The sequence below is a fragment of the Calonectris borealis genome, chromosome 2, assembly GCF_964195595.1.
Source record: "Calonectris borealis chromosome 2, bCalBor7.hap1.2, whole genome shotgun sequence".
In the NCBI taxonomy this organism is placed as follows: Eukaryota; Metazoa; Chordata; class Aves; order Procellariiformes; family Procellariidae; genus Calonectris; species Calonectris borealis.
This window is the reverse complement of record NC_134313.1, coordinates 95,675,982-95,689,228: the sequence shown is the minus strand read 5'-3', so window position 1 is coordinate 95,689,228 and position 13,247 is coordinate 95,675,982. Positions and strand designations below refer to the sequence as shown.

Below are 13,247 nucleotides of genomic sequence, written 5' to 3'. Positions count from 1 at the left end.
AAACATGATGAAGATCTGATCGCTGCAGTGTTACTAGGGCTGTGAGACAAACTTTGGTTTTAAGTGGGTAATTCCCATGCAGTATCAAATTTTCAACTAAATGACAGCATTTCTCCTTCGGTTTTCTATACTCTATCATTTAAAAAACTAGCACAGTAGCTGAAGAACAGCCCACAGGATCACTTTTTTTGACTTGTGGCCACTACTGTAAACACAAAGTTTAAATTTTCATGGAATATGTGTCTTTCGGTCTTACTTATTAGGTGATCGAACTTGAAGTATAGCCTAATGCAAGGCCATAGAACTTCATCCAGTTGCTCCTGAAATTAGTTTCAGTTTGTAATTTCACTGCATCTGTATAATTTAATGTCAAAGGCTTTAGTTCTAAAAATAAAACCAAAAATACTGAATCATCATTGGAAGTGAAGTATCACCTTGAGAACACTAGACATAGGGATGGAAAAAAAAGGCATATGGATTTTGCAAGATGCTGGAAGAATTAAACAAAAAAAAAAAGACATTTTCCATTCTATAAAACATACAAAAATGTATAATTTTGGACTACACGACTTGAAATATGTTGACCTGTAGTATTTTAATGGAAATCGATTAAGTCACCTTAAAACGCTAGGTTTACGAGCAATGTCAAGGTGAAATACAGAGTGAAGAAAAGATGCCGATGCACAGGTGCACTTGCAAAGTTCACACAACCTGTTTTCCTTACTTCTTGGTAAAACCCAGTAAAAATGTTTTGATATGAGTAGCCATCACGGCCCAAGCCTGACTACAGTTACGCAAATGGATCCAGTGGGCCATGCACATGGTCAGCTGTACCAGTACTTCCCAGAGGAAAGATGGAAACACTTGGTCGTTTGATTAGATACAATCTCCAACAGGCAGAGAACTTCAATACATTTCCACTGCACATAGTACGAAAAAAGTTATTAAATTTTATAAGAAAGAGGCTCTTCCAAACTCAGCACAGCTTTAGTTTTTGTCTACCAACCACCACTTGGTACTTCTGAGCTGCTGGCTAACGCACAGTTGTCGTGGGGAGTGCTTCTGTGGGATCACTTCCACATTTCATCAAACAAATTTGTCATGCCAACCACAATTCAGGATGACTTCAATCCCAGACATCACTGCAAGGATCTGCCAGAGGAGGTCGAGTGATTTGACTGCAGAGAGAGCAAACATAGCTTGCTTCCAAATGAACCTTCTAAATGAGGTGGGTACCCTACTTCTAATTACTCCAGTGAAGATGATGAGAATAAGCCACAATCTTTCAATAGCTGGGAATCAGTCAGTAAAGCAAAGCAAACTTGTCACCGTGTAAAAGAAAGTAGCCCTACTATTTGCCCAAGCAGCTGTACAAAGGACTTTCCAAAAGCCACAGTAACGCAGACGGCAGCAGGCACCCACGAAGAAAGACGCCATAAGATGTCAACGCCTATTGAAATGAATTTGGGGGAAAAAAAACCCCGACGGCACCTTTTCTTATGTTTTCTTTACCTGTCTTGTTCACCAGTTTCTCCGTGTCTGTCCACCTCACTAACAAGTTGTCACTTGAAGAATCAAACTTAAAAACAGAAAAACTATGTTATTCGCCTCACCCACAGAGGTTGGCAACATTACTACTTGTTTCACTTTCCATCTAGAAAAAAAGAGTCTCTTCAACACTTTTCAATAAAAGTTTCGTATTTTCTTCAGATCTTCTCCCCCCTCAAAAAAAGCAGGTCATCATTACCACAACCTCTAAAATGCTCGGGAACAAATGACATACAGGATATACAGCCAGCCCAACAAAGTCATCCTTCCAGCCCGTTAGTGTATTTCAAGGTTTCGATCTTTGAATTCCAAATCACTGGCCCACACTCCAAATCACTGGCTCCCTCTCTCCAGAGATGATATCCAGAGCAAAAATAAAAATCATCCCACAAACAAGTGAATCCATAAAGATTTATTTTTTCTTTAAAAAAAAAAAAAGGAACTTACCTTCATTTTTATTGTTTATAAGCCGATTTCTCACTTGTATTTGGAAGAACCATGACACATATCAGCAGGAGTAGTTGGCATTCATACTTAGTCTAACAATCGCAAATACATTATACACTTTCTTCGATCAAGACACAAGACCAAGATTCAGAAGGAAAAATGGAGGTATAACAAATGGCACTGGATTTCAATCACCAGATTCAAAAAATATTGTGTGGCATGAATTACAAAGAAAATATCCATGAAACAGAAGTAAAACCCCAGTCACTAACACGGGCAGTTCACAGAAAGGTTTAGATTACCTAATATTCAACATTTCAGGTCAACTTACAGTTGCGTACTTCCCAAATTAGTGTTCACTATATTTAAATTATTTATTATTTTATGATTTTTCAGGCATGGCTATAAATTTCATTACAAGACAAAACTTGTCAAAAATGAACAACTTAGGAAAAAAAAAATATTGCAAAAGAGACAGCTTGACCACATCCGAGTCCAAAAGCATTAACAATTTCAGCATCTCAAATAAACTTTGCACTTACAATTAAAGAATGTGTCTGATTTTTACAATAAAAAAGTAGTTTATCACTTCAGGCGTTTTGCGAAAGAGGCTTTCGCCCGATGGACATCACACGCCGCCTGCCCAGTGAGGACGGCCACGCTCAACAGACTACTGAGCCTATTGCACAAGTCAACATTTCAAACACAACTTAAGACAACCAAGAAGAGTAACGAGCAGTGGCCACTCTTAACCTCAGTCCAATGTCCAGCAAATAGAATTTTTCAGGTAATTTTTTATGCCTATCGAAACCAATATCCCATTGCCTGTTTTTGATCAAATACAGCGACATACAAACAGCAAGCATTGGCCACAGCACATTCTATGGGCCCAACTCCACAAACCCGACAGAACTTTTTCCAAAGTCAAAGCAAGTTTTTGGCAATCCTTTCACACACAGAGTGGTCCCTAAATTTCTCTCCTGCTTCCAGGGATGATCCCTTCAAGATTGGCTTAAGCCACATAATGAGGATGGGGAAACTTGCCAAAGCAATTAACCATGATTTATCTGTCTTGGGAATACAGGCCTTCAGTCTTCTAGTCTATCAGTTCAGCACCTCCGCTCGGCAGTCAACGTGCTTAAAATACAAGCCCACCCGGGGCAACTTTCACAGGCTTCCACGGGTCTGTTCAGCCACAGCAGCGCAGATGTAACTCCATTAACGGGAGATACACACGTGCACCAACAGTACAGTAAGACATCTTCTTCTGTCAAGTGTCCTGAAGGCTGTCTGTCTCCCTTTGACCTTAGCCTTCCAGCCTCTGGATACAAATATTTTTTTACAGAACACTGCCTGGATGCGTATTAACTATGAGATAAAAGCATTTTTGGTTTTGGGTGGCCACTTCTTCACCCAAAAGACAAGAATGGCTCCAAAACAACAACGGCTTTGGGATGACTTCTTGTAAAAATAAAAACAAGGAAGTTAAATCCAAGAGAACCATAATGCTTTTCAATTAAGGGCAAGGATGTGAAATTGCCACACACAAGACAGGAAACTCAAAGTTAGGCTGTCACCTCATTCCCTTCTTCACCCCAAAACCTTCCTCTCCCGTCAGCGCACCCTCTGACCACCTCCCGAGTGACGAGTGAAAGATGGCATGTCAGAGCCTTAACTTTGAATCTTTTTGGCTTCCCTCGCAACCTTAACCGTATCGTGAGAGCACGAAGAGCCGAGGAGTTTAAATTTTAATATTTTGCATCACCGCCGTTCGCTGCACGGCCAAGGCACAGGCTGGCAGCACAGGACTTTGGTACGGACACAAATCCAGGAGGAAAGCCCCTCTGTCTTCCTCCCCCCCTTCCCCCCCCCGGACACATGCAATAACTCGGCTTTGCACACATTTTTGCACACCGCCGGGCTCGCACTTCGGCGTGCTCACTCCCGGAGCAAGCGGCGGCTGTCAGCGCTGCTCCCCACCACCCCGCACCCCCGCCCCTTCTCCTTCTGGAGTCAAAGTGTTGTGTGAACGTGGGGCGGGGGGGGGGGGGGGGCAGCGCAGGCCACGGGTAACACTTTGCCGTCTCCTCCTTTCAGTCACATTTCCGTCCTCCTCCAGCAAAACTGGGGAGGGAAGGGGGGGCGGGGGGCCAGGCTGGGCCGGGGACACACACACACACACACACACGCAGGCGCTGGGCCCAGCGGGAAGGGGCAGCCGCAGCAAGTGTGGGTGACAAGACCGCCGGCTCTCCCGAGAGCAACAAAAAGGCGGGTGGGGTGGGGTGGGGTGGCCGGCGGGGCCAGGGGCAGGGCCGGCGCTCGGGGGCTGTTACCTCGTAGAGTTCCTCGGAAGCCATGCTGGGGAGGCTCACAAGGTGGAGTTGGGTGCTGGTTTGGAAATACTTTGTTTCAGTTGGTGTCCGTGTGGCCTCCTCCTCTTCTCCCTCCTCGTCTTCGTCTTCTTCTTCTTCTTCTTCTTCTTCTTCTTCTCCTCCTCCTCCTCCCTCTCCCTCCTCCTCCTCTTCCCCTCCTCCTTCTTCTCCTCCTCCTCCTCTTCTTCTTCTTCCTCCTCCCTGCGCGTCTCTCTCCAGCGCAACTAGCAGCTCCGCTCGCTAAATGCCAGTGAGGTGCTGCTGCTGCCGCTGCTGCTGCTGCTGCTGCTGCTGGCGGCGGCGGCGGCGGCGGCGGCGGCGGGGCTGCGCGCACGGCAGCTGCGCAACTCGCTCGCTCCCCGCTCGCGCTCGCTCCCTCGCCCTCGCGCTGCCTCTCGCACACCCCGGCAGGCCGGCACGCAGGCACGCACGCACGCACACACTCACTCGCGCACACACACACGCGCGCGCGCGCGCACACACACACACACACACACACACACTCACTCACTCGCACACACGCACTCGCGCACGGCGGCGGCGGCGCCCCGCACCCCCACCCCTCCGTCCCCGGCTCGCTCGCTCGCTCGCTCGCTCCCTCCCCAGGAACACTAATCGAGCGCAGAGAGAGCGCCACACGCAACCACTCCGCCTCGGCTCCAGCCGCCCCCGGCACCATCCTCCTCCTCCTCCTCCTCCTCCCCCCGCCCCCCCCCCCGCTTTGATCTCCCATTGTCTGCTCAGCTGAGCCCGGCGCCGCGCGGGGGGCGGCGGGGCGCGCGCCCGGGCGCGGGGGGCGGGAGGGGCCGCGCCCGGGGGAGCGGGGCGGGTGGGGGGGGGCGGCGGGACGGCGGCGGAGTTTGGAGAGGCGGGGGGGTGGGACACGGGGCCCACGCACGTGCGGAGCCCTCGTCGCTGCCGGGACCCCCCCGCGCCGCTGGCCCCGCAGCCCCCGCGCGCCTCCCTCCCGCCCCGCGCCCCACCGCGCCGTGTCGGGACCCCCGGCCCTCCTCGCCCCGCTCCTCCCTGGGCTCCGGCCGGTTCCCGGTCCGTTGCCCCACTCCGCCACCACCATTTGTGTGAGCGACATGGCAACGCCTCTGCGTGCGTCTTCCCAAACTTGGCCGTAAGAGAGTGAAGGACGTGGGCAAATCCACACGGGAACTAAGCAGCCCTCCACGGTCGTTGCCAACGGCACGTAGGTGGCTTACATCTCCCGACTGACCGTGTTTGCAACATTGGGAAGGCCCCACCACAGCCCCCTTGGTGTGATGGGTCAACAGAAGGTGGCTGAGTTGTTGACTTTCTTATGAGTCCGGTACCAGTTACACCACCCAACTTGTTCTTGTCACCTCGTGTGTCACCTGGGGGTGCTTCACAGGAAATTGTGCAGATAAGGTGTCGTGTAGTAAACCATTAACTTGGTGAATTGAAGGCATCGTCGTGCAAAGGTAGATGTGATGAGTTACTCCTTCAAGAGCAAATTCTGCAAGATGGCGTTTCTGATCTCAAAAGGGCTGGAGGGTGGGACAAAACCAGCGTCGGGACAGGAGTGCCTTACCGTGCGTTCTATCATACCAAGGCATTTGTTCCGATGAGTGCTTCTTATTCCATACCACACCAGGAAGCCCTACTCTGCCGCAAAACAGCACAAGTTAAAGCAGAGTTCATCACGTTTGTGTAATCAGTCAACCCATTGACTCAATTAATTTTTGATCAAGTTACCTCATATTTTTATTTTTGCCAAAGTCTTTTAAAAACGTTTCTGGAAAGCAAGGAACTTCTCAATGTTCTACTTTGATGAACAAGTTTTGGACCATTGTCCAGCAGGTACCCATTCAGAAAATGTTGATCCGTTTGTGGGCTTTGTATGATTTATGTAGAAAGAGCTGGAGATTCTTTTCTCAGACTTGGTTAATCTGCCCATTCTTTTTGACAAATACATCATGTCTCCCCGGTCAACATCCTTCTGGATAACTGAAATTCTGGTACTGGAGTGCTAGATGGACATCATTTGTACAGATAAAACATCTAAAACTTTCCTAATTTCCTAACTAGTATATGGAAAGGTTAGAACTGACCTGTATTTAAACCACTTCTTGAGATCTTCAAGAGCTAGGCTTAATCTAAGTGGGCGTTGTTCAGTGACAGTAACAAGATCATTGATAGAAGGATAGGCCTATGTATGAAACAGAGATGGTTAAGATCTAGAAACTCTGTTCCTAAGATGTGGTCTGAATCTTTTTTGAGCTGTACTCAGCATACCATCGTTGTTGCAGCCACCATTTGAAAGACAATCTTCTAAAGTAACTGGTACTCATGTTTTAGCAAGGAGATGGCAGCAGGGGTTGCTGAGGATGTTACTTTGCTTGCAAGGCATAAGAATGGAACATCTTAATTTGTACTAAGGGTCTTACTATTGCAGTAAACCAGGACTTGGGCGTTTTGATCTTCTGGATGACTAAAAAGAAACACAGTACATCAGTGCTGCTCTATTTTTAGTACTTCAAGGAAACAACAAAAGCTCACAGTTATTTCTAATTTTAATGTTTCAACCACACTCCTCATTTCATCTTCAGTGAAAGAAGTTCTTCTTTTACACATATTCATTGCTTGCATTGCCATTAATTCTTCTTTGCCTTCTGTTCTAACGTCTTGTCCTTGTTGCTTTGTCAGACTTTTCAGGAGAACCAACCATGCTATTCAAAAATACCACGCGATGATAGTGCTGTGGTTCAAGCATCTGAGAGGTACCAGGTTTTGTGACTGGTGCCCAGGTTTTGCAGTTGGATTTTGCTACACTAAGTTCCATGATAGCTTGCTCTCATCTTGCTTTCTCTAGAAAAAATCAAGTTGTCCAAAGGTTGTATGGTGAATTGTCTAGATCACCATTTCCTTCTTATTTCTGAAGGTGTTTCACACTTTCCTCATTGAGGCAGGACGGGTCAATTTTTAACAATATTTTGGTTGTTGAAACCAATCTTCCTGCCAGCTTCCTAAATGGCTTTACTATCATTGCATATAAATGTTTCTAGTAGAGGAGTTGAACGGAATACGGTAATGGAGCACTCTAGGAAGAGTGGAAAGCCAGGCCAGTTTGATTTCTGACAGTGGCAGCAAATGTTTTTAGAGGTGCTTGAAACAGCCTCGGTTAATCCAGCTTTGGAAAGAATCAGACAATGTCAGCCAGGCAGGAAGTTTTATCATACACATACAGTGCTTCCAGTTTGAAGTGGACAACTGCCTATAGTGGCAGTCCTGGTAAAGTCAGGAGCACAGTCGTTCTTCTGTTTAGCAAAATGAAGAATGTTCTAATTTATGGGCAAGGTACAGACCATGGAATCAAGTTCATTTGAAAGGTCAACTCCATTTTGACCTCACTGTGTGCCATTGTAATATCTATAAAGATCTTCATAGATGGTGGAATAGCTGAATGTGAAATAGTTATGGTGGTAAGCCACAGCTGGCTGAACGTTTACAGTACTGAAAATATAGAGATCTGTACTAGACGGGAATGGGTCTACATCTCCAGGATTTGCTCTAACCAAGGGATCACAGCCGTATTTGATATGAAGATATTTATCCGCAAGATCATAACTCTTGATAATAAAGTGATTATCTGTAACTTGTGATCAGTTATATTAAGGTGATTATCTGCCTTTTAGTATTTGGGAGTAGGGCTTGGAAATGAAGCATTTAGTAATTGAGATACAGTCAGTGATTAGCTGAAGGATTTCAAAAGGTGGGATTGATATGGCTGAATGTGATGGTCTACGCTGTAGGCATTAGCATCTGATCAAATCATCCTATGCTACTTTTTCACAGTCAACAAAAAGCTAGTCAACATAGTCAATGGAATTCACGGCATGCTTCATCTCATCTAAAGTAGATGCCTATGTCTGGTCAGATGAATTGAAGGCTAAACTGGATTTACTTTGTTGACTGGATTTTTACTGATTGGAAGTATGGCACCTATTCTGCAACTGCCTAAAGAAAGGTGAGCTTAATCCTACTTGCGTTTCTATGATCCAGGCTTTCTTGATCTAAGACAACTGGATAATTTAAAACTCCATACTGGCCAAACTGTGTTGACAGATTATATACTAAATGCATAATATCCCTTTGCACCTAACATTTTTTCTTTCCTATTTTGATCCTATGCTCATTTGTCCTCATCTTAACACCTAGGATGTGGCTCATTCTTGCACTCTGATATTCTCTGTAATTTCTGTCACTCTCCCTTTCCCCACCTCTTGCTCATCTCCATCTCAGTCTCTTGTCTTCTAAGTGGTCTGAGACACTAAGTTAAAACGAAGAAACAAAAATGCTAGAAAAAAGCATTTCTTGCAATCTGTGTCTATACTTCCAACACAGAGCTCAGAACTATGTTTTCCATTTTGTAGTGGGGGCATTTAAACAGAGGTCATTTCAGGCAGAAAGAAGGGTTTAGTTCTGTGACACGTTGAGGAAAATGGGGTCACCTGAAGGAACGACTGTTAAACAAGATTCTTTACATGAAAGTCTAGGAGAGCTTCCTAATTCTCTAAACAACTAAGACATTACTTTCGTTGATCTGCAAAACATTGACTTCTAGATTAGATTAAGACAGTAACATAATCAGATTTAAACAACTGAGGAAAAGAATGGTAATTATGCTTGTAGTAATAGATTCTTGGTAATTTTTGTGGACTGACATCATCATGTCTAGCTCTTTATTGATAAGGATGTAGTTTCTTTCCCCAAATTCTTGCTTTCAAAGAACGCTGGCAGAGACTCCACTGTTTCCTTGTGGACTTCAACAATAGGCTCAATGTAATAATTTTTTTTAACAACCATTACTTTTTCTTCACAATCTGCCCATGAAATGAGTTTGTATTCTTATCCATCCTCTACCCATGTAGAAATGAGACATAAAATTAAATTAAATATTGTCAGAGATGTCCACTGATTTCTGCTGTTCAATTAAAGAGGCCTAGATTTAAGTACCTGAAAGAATATAGTACCTTTTCTTTTAAAAGTAGCATTCTTATTGATATTTGTTACAGGTGTAAATACTAGATGCTTCTGTAGCTCCAGCTGGGTACCCAACAACTTAAATTGGGTTTCCAAAGATATATATAGAAGCCATCCGTGATTACTATGTTTTAAATGACTTGCTTAGTATCAAATGGAAGCTTTGTGACAGAAGTAAGACTAAATTATAATCTCATGGGACAAAATGCATGTTTTATCTACAGGACCTGCTTTTCTCTTCCTGCATTCTCCTGCCTCTTTCACCACCCACCTTTCTAGTTCTGCAACACACGAAACTGGAATCTTAAATACAACAGCTTCCATCAGTACACAGAAACAGACATAGATAGCTCTGACTATGGGAGCTGTGCAGTCAATGGTAACAAAGGTGAGATTAATGTTTCTTTACGTCCCTGGTAAATCTGTCTGCATCCCTGATTTATTCCTAGAAAACGCTCTGTGCCGTGAATGAGGCAAAAGCTCCATGGAAGAGGCAATGCGAATAGCTGGTTGGAGAATACACATAGACAGTGAAGGTGTACAACTATTACTTAACTTTTAAAAAGTTTATGTTTAAAAGCCCCAAACTGGAAATCTAAAATAAAAAATACTCTTGTGCAATCACGTTGCTCACCCTTTCAGTTCACTTTATTGGTCACCAGCAGAGTTTAGATGTTTACATCCACATCAGAGATAAAAGGTTTTAGCTACTTCCTTGAACTCCTTGGCTCTATTCAAAGTAGCGCTGCCTTACCACTGGAATGTAGCTTCCCTTGCCTTGGTGACGATGAGAACTGGTTTATAAAACAACTAAGAAAACAAAATCCTAGCTTAATAGTTGGGTTGGGATGGAAGCATGGAGTGAAGCTGAAGGATAATTTCATCCTTACAGAACACTTTAAATGGCTGATCAGCCATAAGAGTTTGCTCATTCTCATAGTCAATGTAATGATCATTATGAAGAGTGCATTACCTGAAAATGAAATTAGGGAATGCCCTCTTCAGTTTTTGAAAGGAGGTATCATAAGCTAAGAAAGGAGTAGGTTGAGAACTGATGTAAATGTAGGTACCATGTCTGTAAGATAGTAATTCATTGTTTTTCTGTGGAATCCGTAATTTACCTTATCATGACTAAATACAGTTTTAGAGTGAGTAAGTATGTGGAGAATAGACACAGCTGAAATTCTGTGTTTTTATAGAGAATACAAAGAGCCCTACAGATTTTTAAGGAAGTAGATACTCTGATTTAGCTCATGCAGGATATTTGTTCATAGAGAACTTTTTTTTTTCCTGGTTATGACTATGGTATTTATGAGTTGACTTTTCTAGAGTTTAAAAATCTCCAGCATTTTTTTTCTCAACACGACATATCAAGCCTTTTCAAAATCCTATAACCAGTGTTGTCAAGTGAAAAGAATATTAGTCTGGGTGGTAAACTGTTAGCTGTTTTCCGTGATAAGGACATTTGCAGATATTGAGAAAGAACAGGGTATTCCTTCTGATAATTGTAGAAAGACTAAACCCCATCATTTTTTCCATTCAGATGAGAAAAATAAAAAGCTTAACTATCTTTTCTTCTTAAATAACTGAAAAAAGGAAAACTGGAAAATGCAGCTAGAGCAATAGAAAGAATATGAACTTCTTGATCTAACAGTTTAGTTTTTGCAGATCAGAAATGGGTCAAAGATCTATGTTTTTCTTTCAGTTTCAAGACTCAACCCTGTACTTTTCTGTGACGGGAAGAATAATTTTACTTTAACATGGTGATGTCAGAATATCAAATACTGTTGTGATGTCTTAACCAGGGTTGCTGGCAAAATGTTACAGGTTGCGATCCTTTCTTTCCTCCAGTTCATAGGACTGCAACGTGTCTTCTGAAGAAGACGATGAAGAAACAAACATCCATGGGATCATCTGCTTAGGTCTGATCACCTGGTTCTGTGCCTGCCTCTTGGAATTCAGCCGGCCCTGCAGTTTCCCCTCAGTACTGGGAATATAGATGCAGATATGTGGGATCCAGTGCTTGATTTCCCTTGACTGTCCAGAGGAAGCTTTTCTATATAGTGGATTAAATTTAGACTTTCTGTAATCATCATAAAGTAGGTTTATTCAGTCCACTGCAATGTAGCCTAGTTCTACCAGTACCTCTTACCAAAAGTTTTACTCATAATAAGAATATTATGCTAATCAGTTAGGCCTGGTGCTTGAAAAACTTTTCACAAAACTGTGCAAACTGCCTTTCAGCATAGGGAAGGAAAAGTAAAACGTCTGCTTGATTCATCATTAGACTGCAGATTTGACTGTGGATTCAATATAGCCTGAATAAAAATAATGTTGTCTTCAGTCAAGGAAGGGGTGCAAAAGGTAAGGAATCTTTAATGAGAAAATTAATGTCTTTTCTTGGAGGTGGTTCGTGAACAGTTCCTTTTTGGGGAAGCGTGTTCGTCTCAGTATATAGCTTAGTAAAAGTGTGACAAAGTGGAAGAGGAAGTGGTCTGAATGCCTTTCATTTTGTTTCCTTATCTTTCTCTGAAGTTGTCCGTAGGGCTTACTGATTTGACTGGTGGTCCATAGATGAATTAGTGACCTTTTGCAATAATTGAGGTGATATGAAAGATCAAAACTATGCTATGGCTTCTTGAGACTTATTCAACACTGCCATTGGAAATAAATGTATTTCCTAAGGATAGACCATGGCAGTATGATCCTTTAAGGCAGAAGCTTAAGTCAACATGGCCACTCCTCTGGGAGGTTTTGCAGCTGAGAATTAATGGATCTGAAATTGCAGATTCATGCAATTTTCATCTTTTCAGGTAGCCCCCACTAACAAAGGCTGGCACATGCAGTCAATAGCCTTGTTGTTTAGACTGGCGGCACTGGAACAAAAGGCCTTGTTCCAGAAGTTTGCCTGTATTAGATAGGCTGAGTTCTACTGGATTTGCTCTGTTAAATTTTAGCAGCTGCTAGCTGGCAATCTTTTGGTATTGTTGCTCAAGTTTTGCTGTCAATAGACAAGGGTAATTCACTAGTAAACACTTTACTAGGTTTTGCCATCAAGCCTCTATGTCATCTTGAACTGCGTTCATTGTCCTCACACAAGGAGATTGTGTTTTAGCAGGGCATGGATATGTTTCTATCAGTCTTTCTATAGCAATGCAACGGGGAATGACTTTTTCTCTAGAAGGTCAAGCATTAAGACAGACACAATGCCTATCTTTTATTTTGGCATTAATAACTTTATGTTGCAGCATAATATTCATTATTCTTAAAAACAACAAAAAAGTTAATAAAACAAAATGATCTAAAGTCATGTCTAATGGAACTGAAAAACTAACTAAATGCCAACCGTGTTGGTGTACTTACATCAGCTTGGCTCACTGAAATTCCAAAAATGATCACTGCTGTAGTTTGGAAGGAAGTCTTGCTGTTAAAAGTTCCCTACATCTACCTTTTGTAATCTTACCCTTAGATCACTGTGCAGCAGTAAGGAAAAGAAGTGAGCAAAGAAGACACGAGGGCACTCCAGTGAGTACTTCCTCAAGGAGTCAAGCAGCTGTCAAGTTGTATTGTTGGCACATCCCAATAATGAGAAACTACAAAAGCTATTCAAAGAAGAACATATTTTTCCTGAACATTGTTCTGGGAAAAAAAAACAACCACAAACTGAACCTTTTCAGGTGAAATATTCTTTTAGAAAATTCATCAAGAGGCATATATTGAAAAGTTGTAATCCGAATCGTTTAAACTCAGCAAACATAACAATGTGAAAGTGTCTTATACTAGAAAGTGTCAAGCAACGTTAACTGTAGGCATTACTATCTGTATTGGCCATAATAAAAACAGTGTAACATAGCATGTAATGCT

The 13,247-nt window shown here is 43.1% G+C and overlaps 1 protein-coding gene across 1 annotated transcript in view; it reads right to left on the bottom strand.

Moving 5' to 3' along the window:
• The window catches only part of CDYL (chromodomain Y like), a 109,026-nt gene extending 104,043 nt beyond the window's left edge, over positions 1–4,983 (bottom strand). Inside the window, exon 1 of the mRNA XM_075142610.1 lies at positions 4,332–4,983. Within this exon, the coding sequence (XP_074998711.1) occupies positions 4,332–4,355 (24 nt within the window). The 5' untranslated portion in view covers positions 4,356–4,983. The remainder of the gene's footprint in view (positions 1–4,331) is intronic.
• Positions 4,984–13,247: the final 8,264 nt, after the last annotated feature.